This window comes from Oryzias latipes, chromosome 14 (assembly GCF_053564925.1).
Source record: "Oryzias latipes strain Hd-rR chromosome 14, Olatipes_Hd-rR_3.1".
NCBI classification, from domain to species: domain Eukaryota; kingdom Metazoa; phylum Chordata; class Actinopteri; order Beloniformes; family Adrianichthyidae; genus Oryzias; species Oryzias latipes.
Window position 1 is genome coordinate 9,587,588 of NC_136250.1, and position 19,564 is coordinate 9,607,151.

Sequence of the window (19,564 nt, forward strand, 5' to 3'; positions counted from 1 at the left end):
TGATCCCTACTTGTTAAAGGTAAACAATGAACACCAACTGCTAATACTCATATACAAAATTTACTAACCATGTTTTACACACGTAAACAAAGACAACAGCAGAGTACAACAAGTGTGACCTAAGAGCTGCAGACTTTAAACTTATATCTACTTTTTAATTTGGATCATGTTAACTGGTTGAATGGAGTTAAATACTTGTAGGTGTACTAATTCAACTTCTATTTTAGCCTCGGTAATGTGCAAATTTGTACCACTAACTCCAAAAAGAAATAGATCCCTAACGTTTAAAACTTTATTACAGTTCTCGATTAAGAAAACAGTTTCTTGTCTTTAACAAACTTTGTCACATCCTGATGATAGTTCTTGTTTGGACTGTATAAACTTGAACCTTTAAAAAAGAAATGGGGGGGGGGGGGGTGAATCCTTTAGTTATGATGTATTTATGCAAAACTAATATAAATACTTTGTCTCTCCAGTACTACAACAAGCGGAAGACCTACTTTGCCCATGATGCTTTGCAGCAGTGCACTGTTGGCGATATTGTCCTTCTCAAGGCTCTCCTGGAACCCAGATCTAAGCATGTGAAGCATGAACTGGCTGAGATCGTGTATAAAGTCGGTCGGGTAACCGACCCTTTGACTGGAAAAAGTGTTGCAGGAACAGAGTTTTTGGAGCCTCTGACTGATCTACAAATCGAAGAGGGGACGACTCTGTCAGAAAGATTGCAGGAGCTGAACATCTCTGCTACTTCCAATGGAGGGGATTCCACATCAGCGCAAACTCCCTCATTATGAGAGAATTCTGACTCTTTGTTTCTATTGTAATGTTTTTGTTTGAAGGGTTGAAATAAATACATTTATAAACAACAACCTGCTCTGGTATTTCATTTTGAAAGAGTGAGAACAGTTACCATTGCATTTGATAGATTTTGTTTCCAGCAGAATTATGAGATAAATTAAAAAAAGAATGAAACATTAGCAATGTTTATGTTTTCCCTAATTATCAATTTTCTGAAAATATATTTATATAAAATGGTAAATACCTGAAAACACTTAATAATCTTTGGGGGAAACTGTTGCAGTTTCTCGAATTCATAAAACGTGTTTTTAGTTTGGGGAAACACATTAAAATCGATACTAAAAAGTGTCAGATAAAACCCACGTCTTTGTTCTTTTGGTACCCCTGTGTTTGAAAAGCAGACCACGTTTTGCTGGCTTCGGTTACGTTCGGGTGTCAGCTGGCCCGGGAGGAGGCCGGGCCGTGCTACTCCGCCGTGTCAAACCTTCACCCGTTCACGAGCGCGTCAGTCAAAGATGGCGACCCGAATCCTTCAGAGAGTGGGCAAAGGCCTTCACAAGACAAATACCGTTCTTCACATCAATGGAGCGGTGACAATTACGCGGTTAGTATTCGCCGAGTGCAACATCTATTTGCTGAGTTAGTTAAACGTGTACATGACAAACTCTGGGATGCTGGGAGGCCGAATCGATGTGCTAACGCAGCTAGCATTAGCCGGTTAGCCGTAAAATTGCTAACTTTCTGCTATTTTGTTTTGCCCTCCCCTGTCATAAAGCGATGACGCTTGTTTTGTTCGGAACTGTCATCTCGTAATTGTTATTCCCATGAGATAATTTAATGCGCAGGCAAACGAAAAATGAATAAATCGTAGTTTATTAGCCTTGAGTTGATTTAACGTCAAGGTCAAAACTGATTTGTAGTTCGGCAGAACTTATTATTTCATTTGAGGAGGATGATTCCTCGAAAGTAGGTCTGAAAAGAAAATGGGTAGTTGTTGGATTTCATGGTTGTGTATTTTGAATGAATACAAAATGTCGTTGTCTGGAAAAAACAACACAATTCAAAAGTTCCGCCGTTGTTTAGCAACAGTAGTTGAGAATTCATTGTAACTCATCCTATCTCCTCCAGCATTCACAAAATTGGAACGCTCTGTTGCTTTAGAAACACTAAGAATTTTGACCCAAATTGCTGGAAATATTGCAGACTTGGTAAACTTGAATGTTTAACTGAGTTTATTAACCTTGTTTACTAGATGGATGCTAATATTTTATGGGGTTTTCCCCCCTTGACATAGATCTAGATTGATTGGAATCTTCACAAGAATCTTGAGTTGTACTTTGAGTAGAAATCATTGATCACAAACAGACTTTAGCCAAATCAATAAAGTAACACAAAAGACTAAATCTTTAAGGACCCGCAAAACACCCAACTTATTGTGTTTTTGGTGTTTTCAATATGTTCTTGTAGCATTTTTCTCACATAGGACATAGGCTATATAAAGAAAGTTAAGTTTAAAATTTTGATTCATTCAAATCAGGAGCAGATGAAAAAACGCCATTGGAAAAAGCTTGTAAATGTGACGTAGTAACTAAAAAGGCAAGCTCCACTTGAGATTCTAATGCATCCACTTGCAGACAAATAGATCCACCCACGTCTGTGTTTTCCTCATCTGAGCTGGTATCTGGCTCCAATATTGCTTGCCATTTTTGTTGCAAAAGAGTGTAAATAAAGGGATGATGGGAAAGGGCGGGAGGCTTACTCTGCGCCAAGAATCCCACCCACAATTAAAAGGGGGATTTCGAATGAAACCCTGCTGGTCTGCAGAAACTATGTCCTAGAAAACAACACAGGTTTATTTTTTTTAGCCTAAAAACGGGATAAAGACCACGTTTTTTTTAAATGGATCAAAAGATCATTGGAGTGGGGATTTGACACATTTTCAGCCTGTGAAAACTTCACCACAGATTCTAAAGCCAGAACAAATATGGAAGAACTCTTTTATTTTGAGTGTGTTGACAGTGAGAGAATTTTTTTTTTTTTCTACAGTAATAAATTGTGCGATTATTGACCTGTTGGTTCATTGAGTAATCAAATGCATGTACTCTTTTGCAGGTCCCTCTCAGGATTCAAATCTCTTTTCATTAGAAAGGTTGACCCCAGAAAAGATGCTCACTCTAATGTGCTATCAAAGAAGGAGGAGCAAAATTTGTACAAAATCCAGTGTAGGATTTTTCTCCCTTTCTGCTTTTGCAGTTCTATTGTTAATTAGGTGTGGATTTTTCACTTTGATTATCAGTTTTTGTTTTCCTTTTACAGTTCACAATGTAAAGCCAGAGTGCCTTGATGCCTACAATGAACTTTGGTAAGAATTTATTGTTAAATATTTTGGCTTTTAATTATGCAATGTTTTATCGCTGATAATATCTATTTTTTTTTACAATGTTTACATTTGTGTGTGTGTAGTGAGGCTGTGTTGCCCTCTATTCACGCTAACCCGGAATATCCTTCTGAACTGGTGGGCACATGGAACACATGGTATGGGGAGCAGGACCAGGCAGGTAAGACATCAGAACTAATGTATAAACATACTGGTGTTAATTTAACTAATAATCCTACAACTTTCATCTGATAAAAGATGAAAATTAGTCCCTCTGAAGGAAGTATCAACTTAATTAAAAGAAATCTTGCTAAGATAGAGAAGTTATCATATTTTCTTCTTTACACATTTCCAAAAGTTACAGCAGCAACTAGATGGTAGGTTAAAAAAAACAACTCACAGATATATGCACAGACGATATATTTTCCTGAATAAAGTTATTTCTTATTATAAAAATCAGTAGAAAAAATAAAAACGATTGTATTGATAGGAGTTGTGCTTTGATCAGCTGCAGGTGGCATACTTACCATTTATTCTTTTAAAAGGATTTTAATTTCTATTAAAGCGTTAAGGCCCTTATATTTCTTTGACATGTTTCTCCTCTGTGTTTTGGTTACAGTGTTAGTGTTGTCGTCAGTAAAGACAACCTAAAATGCTATAAAACTTTTATATGCAAAACACAAATTAGATTAGCATTCTAGTGTTGTCTTGCCTTGTATTGAGGTGAATTATGGCATTTTTTTTACTTAACTAAATATTGTGCATTTAATGTTTTAGTAGTTTTTTCCTTTTGTATGTGTGCATGTGTGTGTATGTGTTATGTCCTCTCTTCATGTATTTTGAGGATTCTAATATACTAAACAAATAAAATAGTAGAAAATCTCCTCCAAAGGAACCAAACCCAGAATTCCAGAGCTGCTATATTTTTGGCTCTTCTGCTCCTCTCTATTCTAGTTCACCTTTGGAGATATCGGGGAGGATACCCGGCTCTCACCGAAGTCATGAACAAACTCAAACAGAATAAGGTAACAGGGGTTCAGATTAGTTTAGCTCGGATGCAGCTGGCACCTTTCTATATTAATGCACTCTTTGATTAAACTTACGCAGCAATATTGAATCATTTCCCTTTTTGATCTGTTAGGTTTGACTGTAACTTAACTGAAGGTTGAACTTGGAATGATCCGTGAAGTTTGGACAGTGTAGATCAGTGTACTGAGTGAACTCATCTTCTCATAAAGTTGGTGTTTATCAGCATTGACCCTTCAGTTTTTACCCTAATATGATTTTTTTTTGTCTTTTAAGATTTTTCTGAAGAAAAAAACAAACTTTTGTGTGTGTCATTTTGATTATAAATGTTCCGTGTTACGGTTAAAGTGCTCCTCACCAAAGATACATAAAGCTAACACCAGGGTGTTAGCAAGAATCTTTCCATCTCTGCATTTTCCAGATTATTATCAGAAAATGTCAACAGGTGGTTACGTTGTACTATTAACAGCTCTCTGATGGTAACTGGTTACTTGAGGAATCTTGATTAGCTTTTAAATAGTTTTTAATTGATTATTAGAGGAAATCCGGACATTACTTATTATTTTCATACCAGTTTTCCATTTACTTAAGGCTCAGACTTGAAAAGTTCACCATTATGTCCCAGAGCCAATATTTTTTTTCTTTTTTTCTTTTTCTACTGTGAAGTAGATGGTGCAACAGAATGTACGAATCTCAACGTAAAAATACTTTTTAAAATTTTATTCTATTTATGTTTCAGCAAAGCTTGCGTCCAATCATTAAAAACACGCTGTTATGTAGATTGGTACTATACCTTAAAAATAAGCCTATCTTTTTACATTTGTTTTTGGAGATGGATGTTTTGTTTTTTAAGTCAGTTGTAATGAAGAGGTTTTGAAACTGCCTGGGACCATTTCTTTTTAGTAAAACCTTAGTGGTTAGTTGTGTGTTTTCTGTCTTCACTGAGGTCTGCGGGCACAGACGTAATCAAATGCGGTTCCTTTTGTTCTGTATTTCCTGTAGGAGTTTATGGAGTACAGAAAGGAGAGAGGGAAGATGCTTCTGTCTCGTAGGAATCAGCTGCTCCTGGAGTTCAGCTTCTGGAACGAACCTGTCCCCCGTCCAGGACCCAACATCTATGAACTCAGATCCTACCAGCTCAGGGTAAACTTCCGGGAACGCATTCTTCATTATTGTTGAAGGAATCAACTTTTCCTTTTTTTCTAATCTGGTTTACTTTCTAATCAGCCAGGAACCATGATCGAGTGGGGAAACTACTGGTAAGTTACCAAACGTATGTTTTTAAACTGTTCCAAGATTAAAATCTATGCTTTAAGATTTCATTATTGGTCTGTGTTTTTTGGTGATAAAACCAAGAAGATAAAAAAAAAGACTTTAATTGCAGAGCGCTAACTTCTGAAATATTGAAAAAATAATTCTTCCCACACTTTATTCGAATTATAAAAAACAAAGAAATGTATGGTAGTTGACAGATTTGTTAAAATCACATATATAAATATAATTATTTTTTATTTTATTTCAGGGCTCGTGCAATTGAGATTCGTCAGAAGAATCAAGAAGCTGTTGGAGGCTTTTTCTCACAGATTGGAAGTCTTTACACCGTTCATCACTTGTGGGGTAAGCAGAGTTTTCAAAGTCCTGTTTGGAAAAACTTAAAAACATTTTTTTTTTACATTAAAAATGTTTTTTTTTTTTTACTTTGCTTGCAATGTCAGCTTTGAACCTGATAAACTATTTAAAGTCAAATATTTGTAGCATGATGTGCATTTTGAGTTTCACTAACCAACATCCACACACATGCTGCTGCAGCTTACAAAGACCTTCAGTCTAGAGACGAGACCAGAAATGCAGCCTGGCAGCAAGAAGGTTGGGACGAGGTTGTTTATTACACCGGTAAGTGCAAGCTAGCATCTTTTAATGTTTTTGTTTAAAAAAAAAATTGAAATGTCATTTAAAAAAATAGGAATATTCTCAAAAATATGCTTGAGATTCAGTTGTGCCAAGTGTGAAAGACCAAAGCTAGGGTTGATTCTTTTACAATGGTGACTTGAATTGAAGGCTACATGACTCTTATTTTCAGGTGTTTACATCATTGTTCACATTCTAAAGCGCACGTTGTTCATTTTTCGATATTTAATCTTTCAGATGTTTAGCATTTTTAGTTTGTGTGGGATTATTAATACACGCATGGCAGTAAAACTGTGATTTTGAACAAGCTGCCTAGAATTTACTTAAAATGTGACTCATGAGTTGTAGATTCTAGGGAATTCATTACAACTTAAATGAAAGCTAATAAGACAAACAACTGATTCTCCTCATATTTACAGGGATTTCCATGTTTTTGAATTGATGCTTGTTAGGCGTCATGCTAGATGGTCAACAGTATTTTTCGTTTCTTTTCCCACAGTCCCTCTTATTCAGCACATGGAGTCCAGGATAATGATCCCCATGAAGTCTTCACCGTTGAAGTAACCTCTAACATCTGGACAAACAGCAGCCATTTCTACAACTCCACACATCTGTAGCCGCCAGAGTATGCACGACCTGGAATAATGGATCACTCCATTTTTGTTTTTTCCCCCCTTTTCTGTGTGGACATATGTATTTTTTTTTCAATTAGGTCACAAAGGATATCTCCAAAACTATTCGTGTTACATTATTAACAGGTTACTGATCTGTAAATGTTAAATAACAGTGACTGCTATTTTAAATTGGGAAAACAAATCATTGTCTCCTTTTTGTTAAAGTAACTAGCTCAGGTATATCACCACAAAAACACTTCACGGAAAAGCCAGTATTAATTATTACTGTCAAATGAATTTTTTTAACTGTTACAGATCTTGGTTATCTTCTTATGTCCAGTTAAAAAACCAATGTTTCTAAGGCTTCCGTCCAATTCTGACTAAATGGTTATATGTCTGAAAAAACAATTTGGATGTCTAAATTTGTGACAAAAATATAAAGGTCTTTGTCATTTAAACTACATTCGTGTCCCATGTGTCAAAGGCAGACTAAATGGTTTTTACTGCAATTAAAAACACGAAGATTCTCCTTATCTGCCTTTGTTAGTTCTTCATTTTTTTTTTAATTCTTCCAAATGAGACTTCTAGCTCCTTCTGATTTGAAAGACAGGAGATAGTTAGAAAATATGATAATTAGAAAATAGGTTTGAATAAACTTAAACTACTGCTGTTCATCTTAATCTGAAATCAGGAAATCTACATCAGGTTGGTGACTGTGTGCTCTAATATTGGAGGTGATTTTTTTTGGTCTTTTTTTTTTTACTGCCAGACTAGAAATATACATAGTTGATTTATAAAACAAGCCAAAAATTCAGTTACTTCATTTTTACAAACAAGTAAGGTTCTTAAAACTCTGCTGTTGATAAATTAGAAGACAAATAAGTTACGTTTGTGTGGTTAATGTTCAATGCAGTGCTTAAGTACTTGTACATATTTAATTAAATTTGTGATTAATGAAAAAATGTCTTCACTCCTTTTTATGCATGTTATTGTGTTGTCTTAAAAGACGTCTGTTTTTTTTTTTCATTTACAAACATGCATTTATTAGTTAAACTTAAAACATTCGTATATACTTTTTAGATACATTTTAGAGTAGTGGTTCTCAGACGTACCACTACTTGGCTGGACTCCAACTAGTACTTCATATAAAAAAATATTGTAAAAATCGAATACTCATGAGTTGAATAAGTAAATTCAAAATTTTGGTGTGCAACTTTTTGCAGTAAACATGTTCTTTTTCATATTACATAACAACTTTAATAACTGCATACATATTTAATGTGTTAACATATTTTTCCAAACTATTTGTAAAATGTGCAATATAACTTCATCATATTGGTTAGAAAGTTCAATTATTATACAAAAAGGCATTGAAAAAGGTTGAGAATGACTTCCTTAAGGTGCGACTCATGCTACTATACTGAACGCCGGAAATTGGACATGTAGTAAAAAAAAAACAAGAAAGCGGTTGTAGTTTTCTATTTTTAAAGCAGCATTAATTGACAAAATTGTGTTTGTTTTATATGCTTCAACAACTCAACATTATTTGTTTCTAAAGTAATATTCCAAATTTTAAATTTTTGTCGAATCTTGGTGCTTTCGGACAATTCTTATTTTTTGGTGGGTACCTGAAGCAAACACGAGACCACGTGTTGGAGCATTCTGGAAGCCGACTCCCCTTTTACTCAGCGCAGTGCTAACTCCGCCGGCGAGATTCTTCAAACTCCAAACTCTGCTGGTTGTGTTGCTCAATGTCTGCCGTAAAATCGCTGAACCCAAAGGCAGAGGTGGCCAGAGCTCAGGCCGCCCTCGCCGTCAACATAAGTGCCGCTCGGGGGCTTCAGGATGTACTAAAGAGTAATCTCGGACCGAAGGGGACCATGAAGATGTGAGCCTCCATTGTGCAGCACGCTTGCAATGCTAACTTAGTGCTAACATTAGCAGCTTTTCTTCAGGAAACTGTTCACTTCGTGTCCACGCAACCGACCTTTATAGAAAGTGGAAAACCCTGTTAGGTGTATAAGAACTTGTTTTATACTTAATATCACAATTCATTTGGGTGAACGTCTTCTGGTTAATTGAATAACGGACCGCTGAGTGCACGTTGCCCTGCCTAGTCATGGCAACCCTACTGTCGACCGCTAAGCTAGCGTTAGCATGCTAGCATCAGATCTGCCGGCTCAAGCAAAGCTTGATGCTACACTTCTGAGTCAAAATCTCAAATGTATGGTCAGTCAGATGCAACTTGTATTTGTGAGGTTGATGAGGAGGCAAATGACTCTTTGTCACCGGTATTTTGGCTTAAATTGAAATTCTATACCACTAGGAGGAAGAGAGCTGCATGCATGTCATGTCTAAAATATATATAAAAAATAACTTTGACACTTGACCCTACAGGCTTGTCTCTGGTGCTGGAGATATAAAGCTGACCAAAGATGGCAATGTCTTATTACACGAGATGGTAAGTAAATGCAATGATTAAAATCTAATATTATTTAAATATGTGGGTCATTACTTGGGGTTAAGTATTGTATGTTTTTACTTTTTAACTCTCCGTCCTTACTTTGTCAATCCTTTTTCCGTTTGTTTCCAATATGCATAGATTTGAGCACTAAATCAAAAGTTTAGTCACAACATTTCTTTTGGATGTTACCCTTCATTTGGGCCGTGGATTGTTGCCTTGGTCACGGTGGCAATTCAATTCCATTCACAAATCAAGATCCCAGATTGAACCCAAATCCTTACTAGTTAGTCTAAATGTGCCTGAATCAATGGATGCTATGTGTTTTTTTACCCTTGCCATTCAAAGACGTAAATCAGGATTATAGGTCATAAAGGCTTTCTATGTCACTTAGTTAAACTAAATGTCTTTAACCATGTGTGCACAGGAAAAAAGAGAGAAATTCTTCTTTTTTGTATTATACAGTAACTCTGTTATACTTAAGAAAACAAAGTGCATAAATCTTGATAGTGGCTATAAACTGATTATTAAAAAGCAGGACTTAACTATTCTTATAGTTTAGACTTGTGCATTTGCTGGGCTTTTTTCCATCCCATCTAACTTCATGTTGTTGTGTTGTTTTTAGCAAATTCAGCACCCAACAGCATCCCTCATTGCCAAGGTTGCTACGGCCCAGGACGACATCACAGGAGATGGAACCACCTCCAATGTTCTCATCATTGGTGAGCTGCTGAAGCAAGCGGACCTCTATGTGTCAGAGGTAAGGTTGGGTGAAAAAGCCATTTTCGTGAAGCAGTTACTTGCTAGTACTCTCAATTTAGCTGATTTGTAGTTTTCAAGCGGGTGTGTCACTTTGATAGACTCAGAAACCTCTCACATTTCTTCTGAATTTCCACCTCAGGGCCTTCATCCAAGAATCATTGCTGAGGGCTTTGAGGCAGCAAAGGAAAAGGCCCTGGCTGTTCTGGAGGAGCTTAAAGTTACTCGGGAAATGGACAGAGAGATACTTGTCAATGTTGCACGTACCTCTCTGCGTACGAAGGTGCATGCAGAACTGGCAGATCTGCTCACCGAGGTGAGAAATGAGGAACCAGGCAGTTGTGGGCGGAGCTACAGAGTTTAACTTTTTATTTTTCTCCATTATGATGAACATAGATGGTTTATGTTGTTTTCCCTGATAGCTTTACTCCTTTGAAACTTTCACAGCATAGTCGGTTATTGGGGAAAGTATCCACTAGTAACTATTTGAATGTTTCAGTTAATAAATACCTTTTTTGTTTTTTTTTCATCTTAAATATTTCTGTTGCGCTGTGATAAATGTTTGCCTGTGATGTTTTCTACCTGCAGGCTGTCGTAGATGCAGTGCTTGCGATAGCCAAGCCTAATGAGCCCACTGACCTGTACATGGTGGAAATAATGGAGATGAAGCATAAGACTGAGTGTGACACACAGTGAGTTTCAGCCTAAATTTAACAAATAAACACAGAATTTTTAGAGATTTTACTAAAGATCTTCCCTCCCGTTGTCTCAGATTAATCAGAGGTTTGGTGTTGGACCATGGAGCCCGTCACCCAGACATGAAGAAGAGGGTGGAAGATGCTTACGTGCTGACATGCAACGTCTCCCTGGAGTATGAGAAGACGGAGGTGAACTCCGGCTTCTTCTACAAAAGCGCAGAGGAGCGAGAGAAGCTTGTTGGTGCTGAAAGGAAGTTTATTGAGGATCGGGTGCAGAAGATCATCGCACTGAAGAAGAAAGTCTGCTCCAGTGATGAAAAGGGCTTTGTTGTCATTAACCAGAAGGTAAAGTCACAGAATTAGAAGTTCAAAAATGACATTTTGCTAATTGAATTTAAGACAGTAAAAGTGTGTTGTTGTTTTTTTTACTGGTTTTAAAATATATTAATGTCAATTGTGTCTTTGGAATTGTTTGTGTTATTTCATAGTTATTATATAGGGAGAAACTATGGGTTATTATTCCTTTTGGTCACATATTTTAGACTTTCATGTTATGTGCACAGTGAACACCCAAGGATGCTGCTGTGGCTCTCCCTGGTCTCTTCTATCTGTGCTACAGTAACTCTGATCTGTACCTCTGCATTGGGACAGTCTCCTCCTCTCCTACATGTATTCAACAGATCAGAATAATCTCTGTCATCCAGATACTAAAGACTGAACAAATTCTTTGTATGTATTTGATAATAGCAGCATTTTCTTTGTGTTTTGTAGGGAATTGACCCTTTGTCGCTGGACGCGCTTGCAAAGGAAGGCATTGTTGCCCTTCGTAGAGCAAAGAGGAGGAACATGGAGAGGTAAACAGAAGGCTAAATCTTTATTTTTTTCCATTTGGGTAACACCCTGGACACACCCAACCCCATCTGATATGAAAAGCTTTGCGGTGTTGGTCCTGGTTGGTCCTTGAATAGGAGACTGTCCAGGACTTCCAGGTGCTGTAGGTTCCTGCAACCACATGGGGGCACTCTCCTGTGCTTCCATGTCCCAAATCCAGGTAAAAGTTTGGCCAGGAAGGGCAATCTGCTGTATAACTGCAGCCAAATCACACGTGCAGATTATGGGGTGATGCACTGTGGTGACCCCTGATGGGAGTAGTAAAAAGGGGGGGAAAAATATTATGGGATTAAATTTAGTTTTTACTTTATAAACGTGAGTAAGCAAAACTCTTCTGACAAGTTTGGAACTTTGATTTTAAGCATTTTTATCTATAAAACATACTCTCCAAATGAACATGTAAGCAAAAGGATATTTAAAAAAATAACATACGTACTTTTGTTGATTGCATTTTTTGTATTTTTTTTTTTTGCTTTTTACTTACTAGGACACAAGGAAAAAATATTTAAAAAACAATTGTCCTTCAAATTTGAGAGGAAGCTAAAGTTTTCAGGCTATGACAAATTTGTTTTTTTAACAAAAGTGACAGTTGCTGCTTTAAATCTTTTAGGTGAACCTTAAAGGTCTAACAGCATTCCAGGGATGACATGAACTCCAAGATGGATGAGATTGTTCACAAACCCATAAAAGCAGTTATCATAGGCAGAGGTGTGAGGCAGTTCTGGTTGCTTATGGTTGCTTTCTTGATGCCACTGTTACAACATTTTGCTTTATTAAAGATTAGGTCTGCAGACTAACCAATCCCACATACTTTCTAATCATTTTTTATTTATTATTCCCTTTCTAAATTAATTTTTACTTCATATATTTATGTCAGACTTGACCACAGACATGAATGCAGTGGATTGATCAATCTCCGACCCAAGCCATCAGTTTCTGAAGAGTTAGTGGTAAAAATTAAACCTGACTTAAGACAGGCACATAGATTGCTGTTCCCCCCGCCCATCAAACGTGTATCTGTGGTGTAAAATCATACTTGTTTTTTAAAATGGAGTTCACTGGGGAAGTTGCTCCACTCTGACACCGGCCTCTGGTTGTCCTTTTAAGGAACTGCAACATTTAGTACTTCCTGGTTTGCATTAAATTTGGCAACAGGACGCGGGAGCTTGATCTTCACATCAGATCATAGAGTTTTACATGTGACGCGTTTCTCTTGGCAGGCTCACCCTCGCCTGTGGGGGCATCGCCATGAATTCAGTTGATGACCTCACCCCTGAGTGCTTGGGACACGCTGGGCTGGTTTATGAACACACACTGGTGAGCATCAGTGAAAAGCTCCCTGTGTTTTGGATGATTGCTGTGATAAAATCACACGTTTCTTACTATCAGTAAGCTGTTGAAGCAGATGTCGCTTTGTTTTCTTTCAATCAGGGAGAGGAAAAATTCACATTCATTGAGAAGTGTGAGAACCCTCGCTCAGTCACACTGCTGGTGAAGGGCCCCAACAAACACACCCTCACACAGATCAAAGACGCTGTCAGGGATGGTCTGCGGGCGGTCAAGAACGCCATTGAAGACGGTAAGACACTAAAGCTTGACTTTGGTTACGGTAATACTATTTTTATTATGCACTCGAAGGCTTTTTAGTTTTCATTTTTGTCAAACTAGCTGCCGTCACAACAGCATGGTTACGCGTGACACTTTACTGTGATGTGCATCATTCTGTAAAATGCTGCTTCAGATTCCAGTAACCATGAAGTATCATGACCATGTTGAAGGTGCATACTTTTGGTTGCACAGTGAACACCCAGGGATGTCAGTGTGGCTCTCTCTGGTATCTTCTACCTGTGCTACAATGACTCTGGTCGTTTCCTCTGCAGTTGGAGAACTTCGTTTTCCTACATGTATTCAGATGACCAGGACAAATTTCAATTTTTTTAATGTTTTTGTTTGAAAACAATTCAGATTTTTTTTTCTTTGTTCTTGAGTTCATCTTTGTGGTGTTCTCCTCAGGTTGTGTAGTGCCTGGTGCAGGTGCATTTGAGGTCGCTGTTGCAGATGCTCTAGTGAAACACAAGCCCAGCATCAAAGGCCGAGCACAGCTGGGAGTGCAGGCGTTTGCAGATGCCCTCTTGGTCATCCCAAAGGTACAGGACATTCAGTTTCTTCACAGGCTGCGGGTGTCGCATCACGGCTCTTATTTTGGATTCTCATGCATCTCCTCTTTAGGTTCTTGCCCAGAACTCTGGCTATGACCAACAAGAGACCCTGCTGAAGCTGCAGACGGAGTACAAAGAGTCCGGTCAGCTTGTTGGAGTTGATCTCAGCACAGGTCAGAGCTGCAGCTGCGATCAGACGACTTTTTCCACACGTCTTTTTGTTTGGGTTTTGAACTCAAGCTTTTGAAATCAAAATGACTCGAGCACTCAGCATTTCTCACAGGCTTTCAAAAACAACCGGTCAAGCAGCTGAATGTTGTCCACTAAAAAATGTTAACCATTTTTCAGGAGAGCCGATGGTTGCTGGAGAAGCAGGCGTGTGGGATAACTACAGTGTCAAGAAACAGCTTCTTCATTCATGGTAGAAAGCATTTCTAAGTCACAACAAATGACATATTCTGAAATAATCCTTAGTGATTGTCTGTAACCATGTTTGTCATGTCTGTCTGTTTTACAGCACAGTAATTGCCAGCAACATCTTGTTGGTGGATGAGATCATGAGAGCTGGAATGTCTTCCCTGAAAGGTTAAAGGTCATCTGAAGAAGCTGCAGCTGTGGGTTTTACTCGAGGGGAAAGCAGTTTACCTGACTGTCAGTCTGTCCGTTCCTGCCCTGAAGCACCTCCACTCATGGACAGGCTGCACTTACCCGAGGAACCGCCACTCAACTGTTATATCATCGTTCTCCTAGTCATGGGTTTTATTTTTTATTTTTCATGAATTTGTCACATTCTCCCTCTGAAGCAATTGGTTTATTTAAGATATTTTGGTAGATGCACTGATCTTTGCCATGCAGTTCTGTTTCCACTCAATAAAGGTTTTCTTGGCTCCAAAATGTGCTTTTCTTTAAGAAGCTGGTTGTAATAAAGGGTCAACAACATAAATTGAGGTTATTCAGAGAATTAGTTTACCTTGAGCATAAAGGACCACCCTGATGTCTCTCTTTAGGAACAAGCATGGAGTGCTCCTGAGGAATGTGAACATTTCCTCTATTCTATCAATGTCTAACCCTTAAGACACCCCCTGTTTGGATCAGTTGTTTCTAAACCTTGTTGCAAATGAAGGGTTTATCAGACGTGGCTACAGCAGGTTGCAGAAAAGCAATAGCGATGGCTCAAAAGATCAATCTTTGTGCACTTAAAGGACAACATTCAGATTAAAGTACATTCTTTCTGTCAAAATACACGAAGGCACAATAAATTACATGTAAAGAATGATTTGGCTCCTGATATTTCAGCCAATATGTATTCAAACTTTTTGCGACGTCAACGCGTGGGTTAAACTTTGTGTAACACCCTATGCAAGTCGGGTTCACGTAAAGCGGAACCTTATATGCGGAACTATTCAACTTGCCTCGTTTGCCAGCCACGTCTTTGAATCAAAAACAACTCATTCGACTGGGTGGTTGTTCTAATTTCTTATACATTTATAAAAGGGGCATTTTGGGTTTGAATTAATCATCACGACTGTGAAGAATGAATGAAAAGACTTCGTTGCACTTGTTGACCGCTGTCCTTTTAACAGCCGTTGGTAAGACCAAACAATTTTTTACCCCGTAAAAAAAAAAAAAAATCACAGATTTCAGAGCCGTAACAACACAGATTCCCCTTTGGCGACAGCTGCGGGAGAAACGGTTAACATCCCGGGAGGTAGACTGCTGATGGGAACTAATGCGGCGGACGGGCGGGATGGAGAATCCTCCATCAGAGAGGTGGAAATACAACCTTTTGGGATGGACAAATATCCGGTAACAAATGCCCAATTCAGGTACCAAAACGTCACTTTAATGCGGATTACAAAGCACATCAACAATGAACACGAATTCATTCAATTGTGTGTGTGTGTGTGGGTGTGGGTGTGGGTGTGTGTGTGTGGGTGTTGGTGTGTGTGGGTGTGTGTGTGTGTGTGTGTTTTAATCACAGAGACTTTGTGAGATCACAGAAGTATAGAAGTGAAGCTGAGACATTTGGCTGGAGTTTTGTGTTTCAGGATTTTGTGTCAGATGAGTTAAAGAGCAAAGTCACTCAGACGATTGAGGTACAGTGATTTGAAATCTAAGTAAGTAGAAGAAAACAGAGCGTGACTGCTGACATCTCCACGTCCTTTTTAGTCTGCTCCTTGGTGGCTGCCAGTAGAGAGAGTATTCTGGAGACAGGTAAGCTGGAGAGTTTGTTTTTACCTGCATGTCAGAGCGGAGTTGAACCTCTGACCTTCGCCTGTCCAGCCTGCAGGACCTGGTTCAGGCATCCGGGAGCGTCTGGACTTTCCTGTGGTTCAGGTGAGCTGGAATGATGCTCAGGCTTTCTGTAGGTGGAAAGGCCACAGACTACCCACTGAGGAGGAGTGGGAGTGGGCCGCACGTGGAGGACTGCAAGGTTAATCACTCAAAAACAGAAAATATATGAACAATTCTGATTGTGATTGAGCTGTTATTTTACAAACAGACAGAATCACAGCAGACAACACTGAATTTTGCAAACACGTGTCCATACAGTATAATGATATATTAATATTATTTTAATGTGGAATAACCACAGAGGGCTGAACTTTAGGAAAACTAAATTGTAAAAGAATTTTCCATGAATCCTTGTTTACTTATTTGTACACATATTTAATTTACACTTGATTATCTTGCAAAAAAATTAGAGGAATCTGGAAAATCCTATCAGCAACCGCGAGTTATGATATGAATCGAATCGTCACAACCCTGCTTAACACACATGATCTGGGGGGTATTCCAGAAAGCAGGTTATGCTAGCTCCCACGATAAGTTTGAGGCTAAGGAAGTTGATAACCTCAGTTTTCGGTTCCAGAAATGGAGGTATGTTTCAGGGTAGGTCAAGTTGCCATGGCAACTCATGCTCTGAACATAACCTGGTCCGGAGCAGGTTTAGTTGAAGATTAGTTTGTTTACAGAGAGGTGAAACAGCATGGCGTGCCCATTTGAAGATGATTTAGTGGATGAAAAAGCTCAGATAATACTTTTTCCACCATGAGAGGGTGATAAGACCACGTATGGATGTTGGAAAGATAAACCTTTTTACTTTGATCTAACTTAATTATTTGCTTCAGTTAAGATAAATCATTTTTTTGTTAGGTCACCTTAAAAATAACACATAGTTTTCAGACAATTATTTTCCTTTTATTCAAATTAATTCAATTAAGTAGGTGTAACTTGGATGCTGCTGTTAGATCGGGAGCGCAAGGGATTCTGGGATATCATTCCCTTTGCCTGTCTGGACGGATTTGGGTTTAAGTGTGGGTTTTTTACAAAATGTGTTTAGTTGTATAGCTGTTTTACCGTGTTTCACCGTGTTTTGCCGAGCTATTTTGTCCTACTATGCTTAAGTCTCTGCACCATGAGTGAGAGTGAAGGAGAGGATGATGAGTTTATATAGCACCTCTACCACCCAAACCTGTTATGACAGTGATGGAATATTCTGTGATGAATTTTTGCACTCCGTGCATTTTCTTCCGTTCTTTTTATTGTTATAAAAATGAGCATATCTGCCGGCTCAAACTTTCTGTTCTTTTTATTGTTATAAAAATGAGCATATCTGACTCAAACTTAGACATATGAAAGTTCAAGAAATATAAGTAATTAAGATGGAAAAAAGATTAATGAAGTAATGTGAAATTTAGTTAGATAAATAAGTAAATTTGAGTTGTATAAACAATTATTGAGTTTGAATAAATTTAACTAAATTATCTTTCAGCCGTGTTACTTTTTTGATGGACTTATAATTTCTATCCGCCGTCATTAAAATCTCAGACTCCGTCTCACTTCCGTCTCAAGTGTCGCGCTTTCTTTTTTTTTTTTCTCCACGCGTTTCCATGGTGAGTCCAGAAATCGGCGATCTATTGAGAATGTCTTTATGTACCGTACGTTAACACAGGGTTACCAAGTCGAGCATAATTACGCCAACTCATATCCGGTCTTTTGGAACCGACATACCCAGAGTAAGCAAGTTCAGGCGGATTTCAGCCAGAGTTCAGGTTTAAAGTCAGGCTAGTTTAAACATGCTTCCTGGAATACCCCCCCGATTGAGCGTGCGACTAACAAATAGAAGAAGCCTCATCATTTCTAATGGAGTTCATATAGAAATATCTTTCATACAGAAATATGCAATATGTCTAACCAGTGCAATGCATTTCTGCCTTTTGATCTATGTTCTTCATTCAGGTAGGACTTATCCATGGGGGAACAAGTTCCAGGTCAACAGAACCAACCTGTGGCAGGTCAGCGGTGCTTCTTTATGTTCTTATGCTTTCATAACATAACTGTTAAACTCTGGGGGTGAAATAATAAATATATCCACTCATTTATAAATTATTCTTTGCTTTGCCCCAATAACTGCAATGATTTGTTCAATGTTTAAAGTTGTAATAGGTCAGTTACTTGAGGGTATTTTGTTTTCCAAAACTCTGAATTCCAGTAGACAGAGTTTAATAAGTGTCATGAAAATGAATTGAATGAAAAGGGCTTTACAGCTTCCTATTTTCTCTCTCTGTTTAAGGGACCGTTCCCAGATGGTGACACAGCAGAGGATGGATATCATGGCCTCGCCCCCGTCACAGCGTTTCCTCCTCAGAACAATTACGGTGATTTTACTTTAGGAGGAAAACAATCTGATCCAATGCTATAAAATCAACAGAGATAGTTATGGTTTTTGTCTATGGTTTGAGTTGATTTGCTGTATTTGAAGATCAATCAAATATTCAACTTAGTTTGAAATAGCAAACAGAAAAAAATGTAAAAAAGAAATAATTTTTTTTTTAATGGTTTCACATACAAAAAAAGTACAATTACCATACTGTTGGCATTTTCTGCAGGACTCTATGACATGATGGGCAACACATGGGAGTGGACGTCCAGTGTTTTCCTAGCAGCAAAGCAAATGTACGTGCTGCGCGGCGCCTCCTGGATCGACACCGCCGACGGTTCGGCCAATCACAAGGCTCGGGTCACAACCAGGTGATCCACTGCAAAAAAATAAGCTTTTTTTTTTTAAAAAATCCTGAACATTTGGAGGTCTCATGACTCATCTGTGTCTTACAGAATGGGAAACACTCCTGACTCTGCATCTGATAACTTGGGATTCAGATGTGCTGCCAGCCATGGACAGAAAACAAACAAGGACAAGGCAGAATTGTAGCAACATCTACATGAATGATCTGATAGATTACAAGTTGGAAAATAAATCTAAAGGACAAAGTTAGGGTTGATAAATGTTTACTTAGTGATGGAAGCAACGGGAACAAAAAAAGCTACAACATAATACATTTCTCCTGTGGAGAGCTGAGAACCTGTTTGATTTTATAGATCTTGTTTACAAAAAGGGAAAAACAGAATACAATAATAAAAGTTGATTCAAACCATTCCACAGTTTGACTCCACAGAAAGCTTCAAAAGAGCATTAGCTTCCTTTATTTCATACCTGAATTTTTTTACTCTTCAATAAATGTTATAGATCTGGGGAATCAAATGTGTTCACTTTATTTGTACATTGCACAACATTTTTACTCATTTGAAGTGCAAATCTTTAACCAAAAAGACACATAAATGAATGCCTGACTTCACTCTGCTTATCTTTTGTGTGTGACTGGGTCATAACAGCCCGTTTGTATGGGGTCAAATCAGGATCAGCTTAAAGTTGAGGAAAAATAGACGTTGTAAAATTGAAAAATGATGAATGAAATAATGATAAATGGTGAAAATGAAGGAATTATTGAAACTTTTCAACATAAATTTGTAAATATATATATATATATATGTGTGTGTAACTTAAGGTTAATTTGAAACTTTAAAAAAAC

The 19,564-nt window shown here is 38.0% G+C and overlaps 3 protein-coding genes and 1 non-coding gene across 4 annotated transcripts; all 4 read left to right on the plus strand.

The window, feature by feature from the left end:
* The first annotated feature begins 894 nt into the window (after positions 1–894).
* On the plus strand, positions 895–7,685 carry LOC101159691 (protein NipSnap homolog 2). Its single transcript, XM_004076169.5, has 10 exons — positions 895–1,402; positions 2,911–3,020; positions 3,115–3,160; positions 3,262–3,356; positions 4,130–4,200; positions 5,204–5,344; positions 5,429–5,460; positions 5,724–5,818; positions 6,011–6,094; positions 6,609–7,685. The coding sequence occupies exons 1-10, from the start codon at positions 1,314–1,316 to the stop codon at positions 6,671–6,673; spliced, it is 828 nt and encodes a 275-aa protein (XP_004076217.1). The 5' UTR covers positions 895–1,313; the 3' UTR covers positions 6,674–7,685.
* A 463-nt stretch (positions 7,686–8,148) lies between these two features.
* cct6a (chaperonin containing TCP1, subunit 6A (zeta 1)) lies at positions 8,149–14,585 on the plus strand. The gene is made up of 13 exons (XM_004076171.5): positions 8,149–8,611; positions 9,121–9,184; positions 9,810–9,944; positions 10,086–10,259; positions 10,532–10,635; positions 10,716–10,986; positions 11,413–11,495; positions 12,753–12,849; positions 12,964–13,111; positions 13,546–13,679; positions 13,762–13,864; positions 14,040–14,112; positions 14,209–14,585. The coding sequence occupies exons 1-13, from the start codon at positions 8,475–8,477 to the stop codon at positions 14,279–14,281; spliced, it is 1,596 nt and encodes a 531-aa protein (XP_004076219.1). The 5' UTR covers positions 8,149–8,474; the 3' UTR covers positions 14,282–14,585.
* Positions 11,197–11,333, plus strand: LOC111948710 (small nucleolar RNA SNORA22). The gene has a single exon (XR_002874672.1). It is a non-coding gene; the product is annotated as a small nucleolar RNA SNORA22 (small nucleolar RNA).
* Positions 14,586–15,085: 500 nt separating the features above from the next.
* sumf2 (sulfatase modifying factor 2) lies at positions 15,086–19,236 on the plus strand. Its single transcript, XM_011483261.4, has 9 exons — positions 15,086–15,280; positions 15,370–15,517; positions 15,673–15,787; positions 15,861–15,905; positions 15,975–16,125; positions 17,934–17,989; positions 18,268–18,352; positions 18,584–18,725; positions 18,810–19,236. Exons 1-9 carry the CDS (start codon positions 15,226–15,228, stop codon positions 18,904–18,906), a joined length of 894 nt encoding a protein of 297 aa, XP_011481563.1. The 5' UTR covers positions 15,086–15,225; the 3' UTR covers positions 18,907–19,236.
* Positions 19,237–19,564: the final 328 nt, after the last annotated feature.

Bases quoted from the DNA above. Each gene is read 5' to 3' on its own strand.
- cct6a (XM_004076171.5), top strand. From the start codon at position 8,475: ATGTCTGCCGTAAAATCGCTGAACCCAAAGGCAGAGGTGGCCAGAGCT. The intron at 8,612-9,120 runs GTGAGCCTCCAT...TTGACCCTACAG, and splicing joins CCGAAGGGGACCATGAAGAT to GCTTGTCTCTGGTGCTGGAG. The intron at 13,680-13,761 runs GTACAGGACATT...TCTCCTCTTTAG, and splicing joins CCCTCTTGGTCATCCCAAAG to GTTCTTGCCCAGAACTCTGG.
- sumf2 (XM_011483261.4), top strand. From the start codon at position 15,226: ATGAATGAAAAGACTTCGTTGCACTTGTTGACCGCTGTCCTTTTAACA. The intron at 15,906-15,974 runs GTAAGCTGGAGA...TCGCCTGTCCAG, and splicing joins AGAGAGTATTCTGGAGACAG to CCTGCAGGACCTGGTTCAGG. The intron at 16,126-17,933 runs GTTAATCACTCA...TTCTTCATTCAG, and splicing joins CGCACGTGGAGGACTGCAAG to GTAGGACTTATCCATGGGGG.
- LOC101159691 (XM_004076169.5), top strand. From the start codon at position 1,314: ATGGCGACCCGAATCCTTCAGAGAGTGGGCAAAGGCCTTCACAAGACA. The intron at 3,021-3,114 runs GTAGGATTTTTC...TTCCTTTTACAG, and splicing joins AAATTTGTACAAAATCCAGT to TTCACAATGTAAAGCCAGAG. The intron at 3,357-4,129 runs GTAAGACATCAG...TCTCTATTCTAG, and splicing joins TGGGGAGCAGGACCAGGCAG to TTCACCTTTGGAGATATCGG.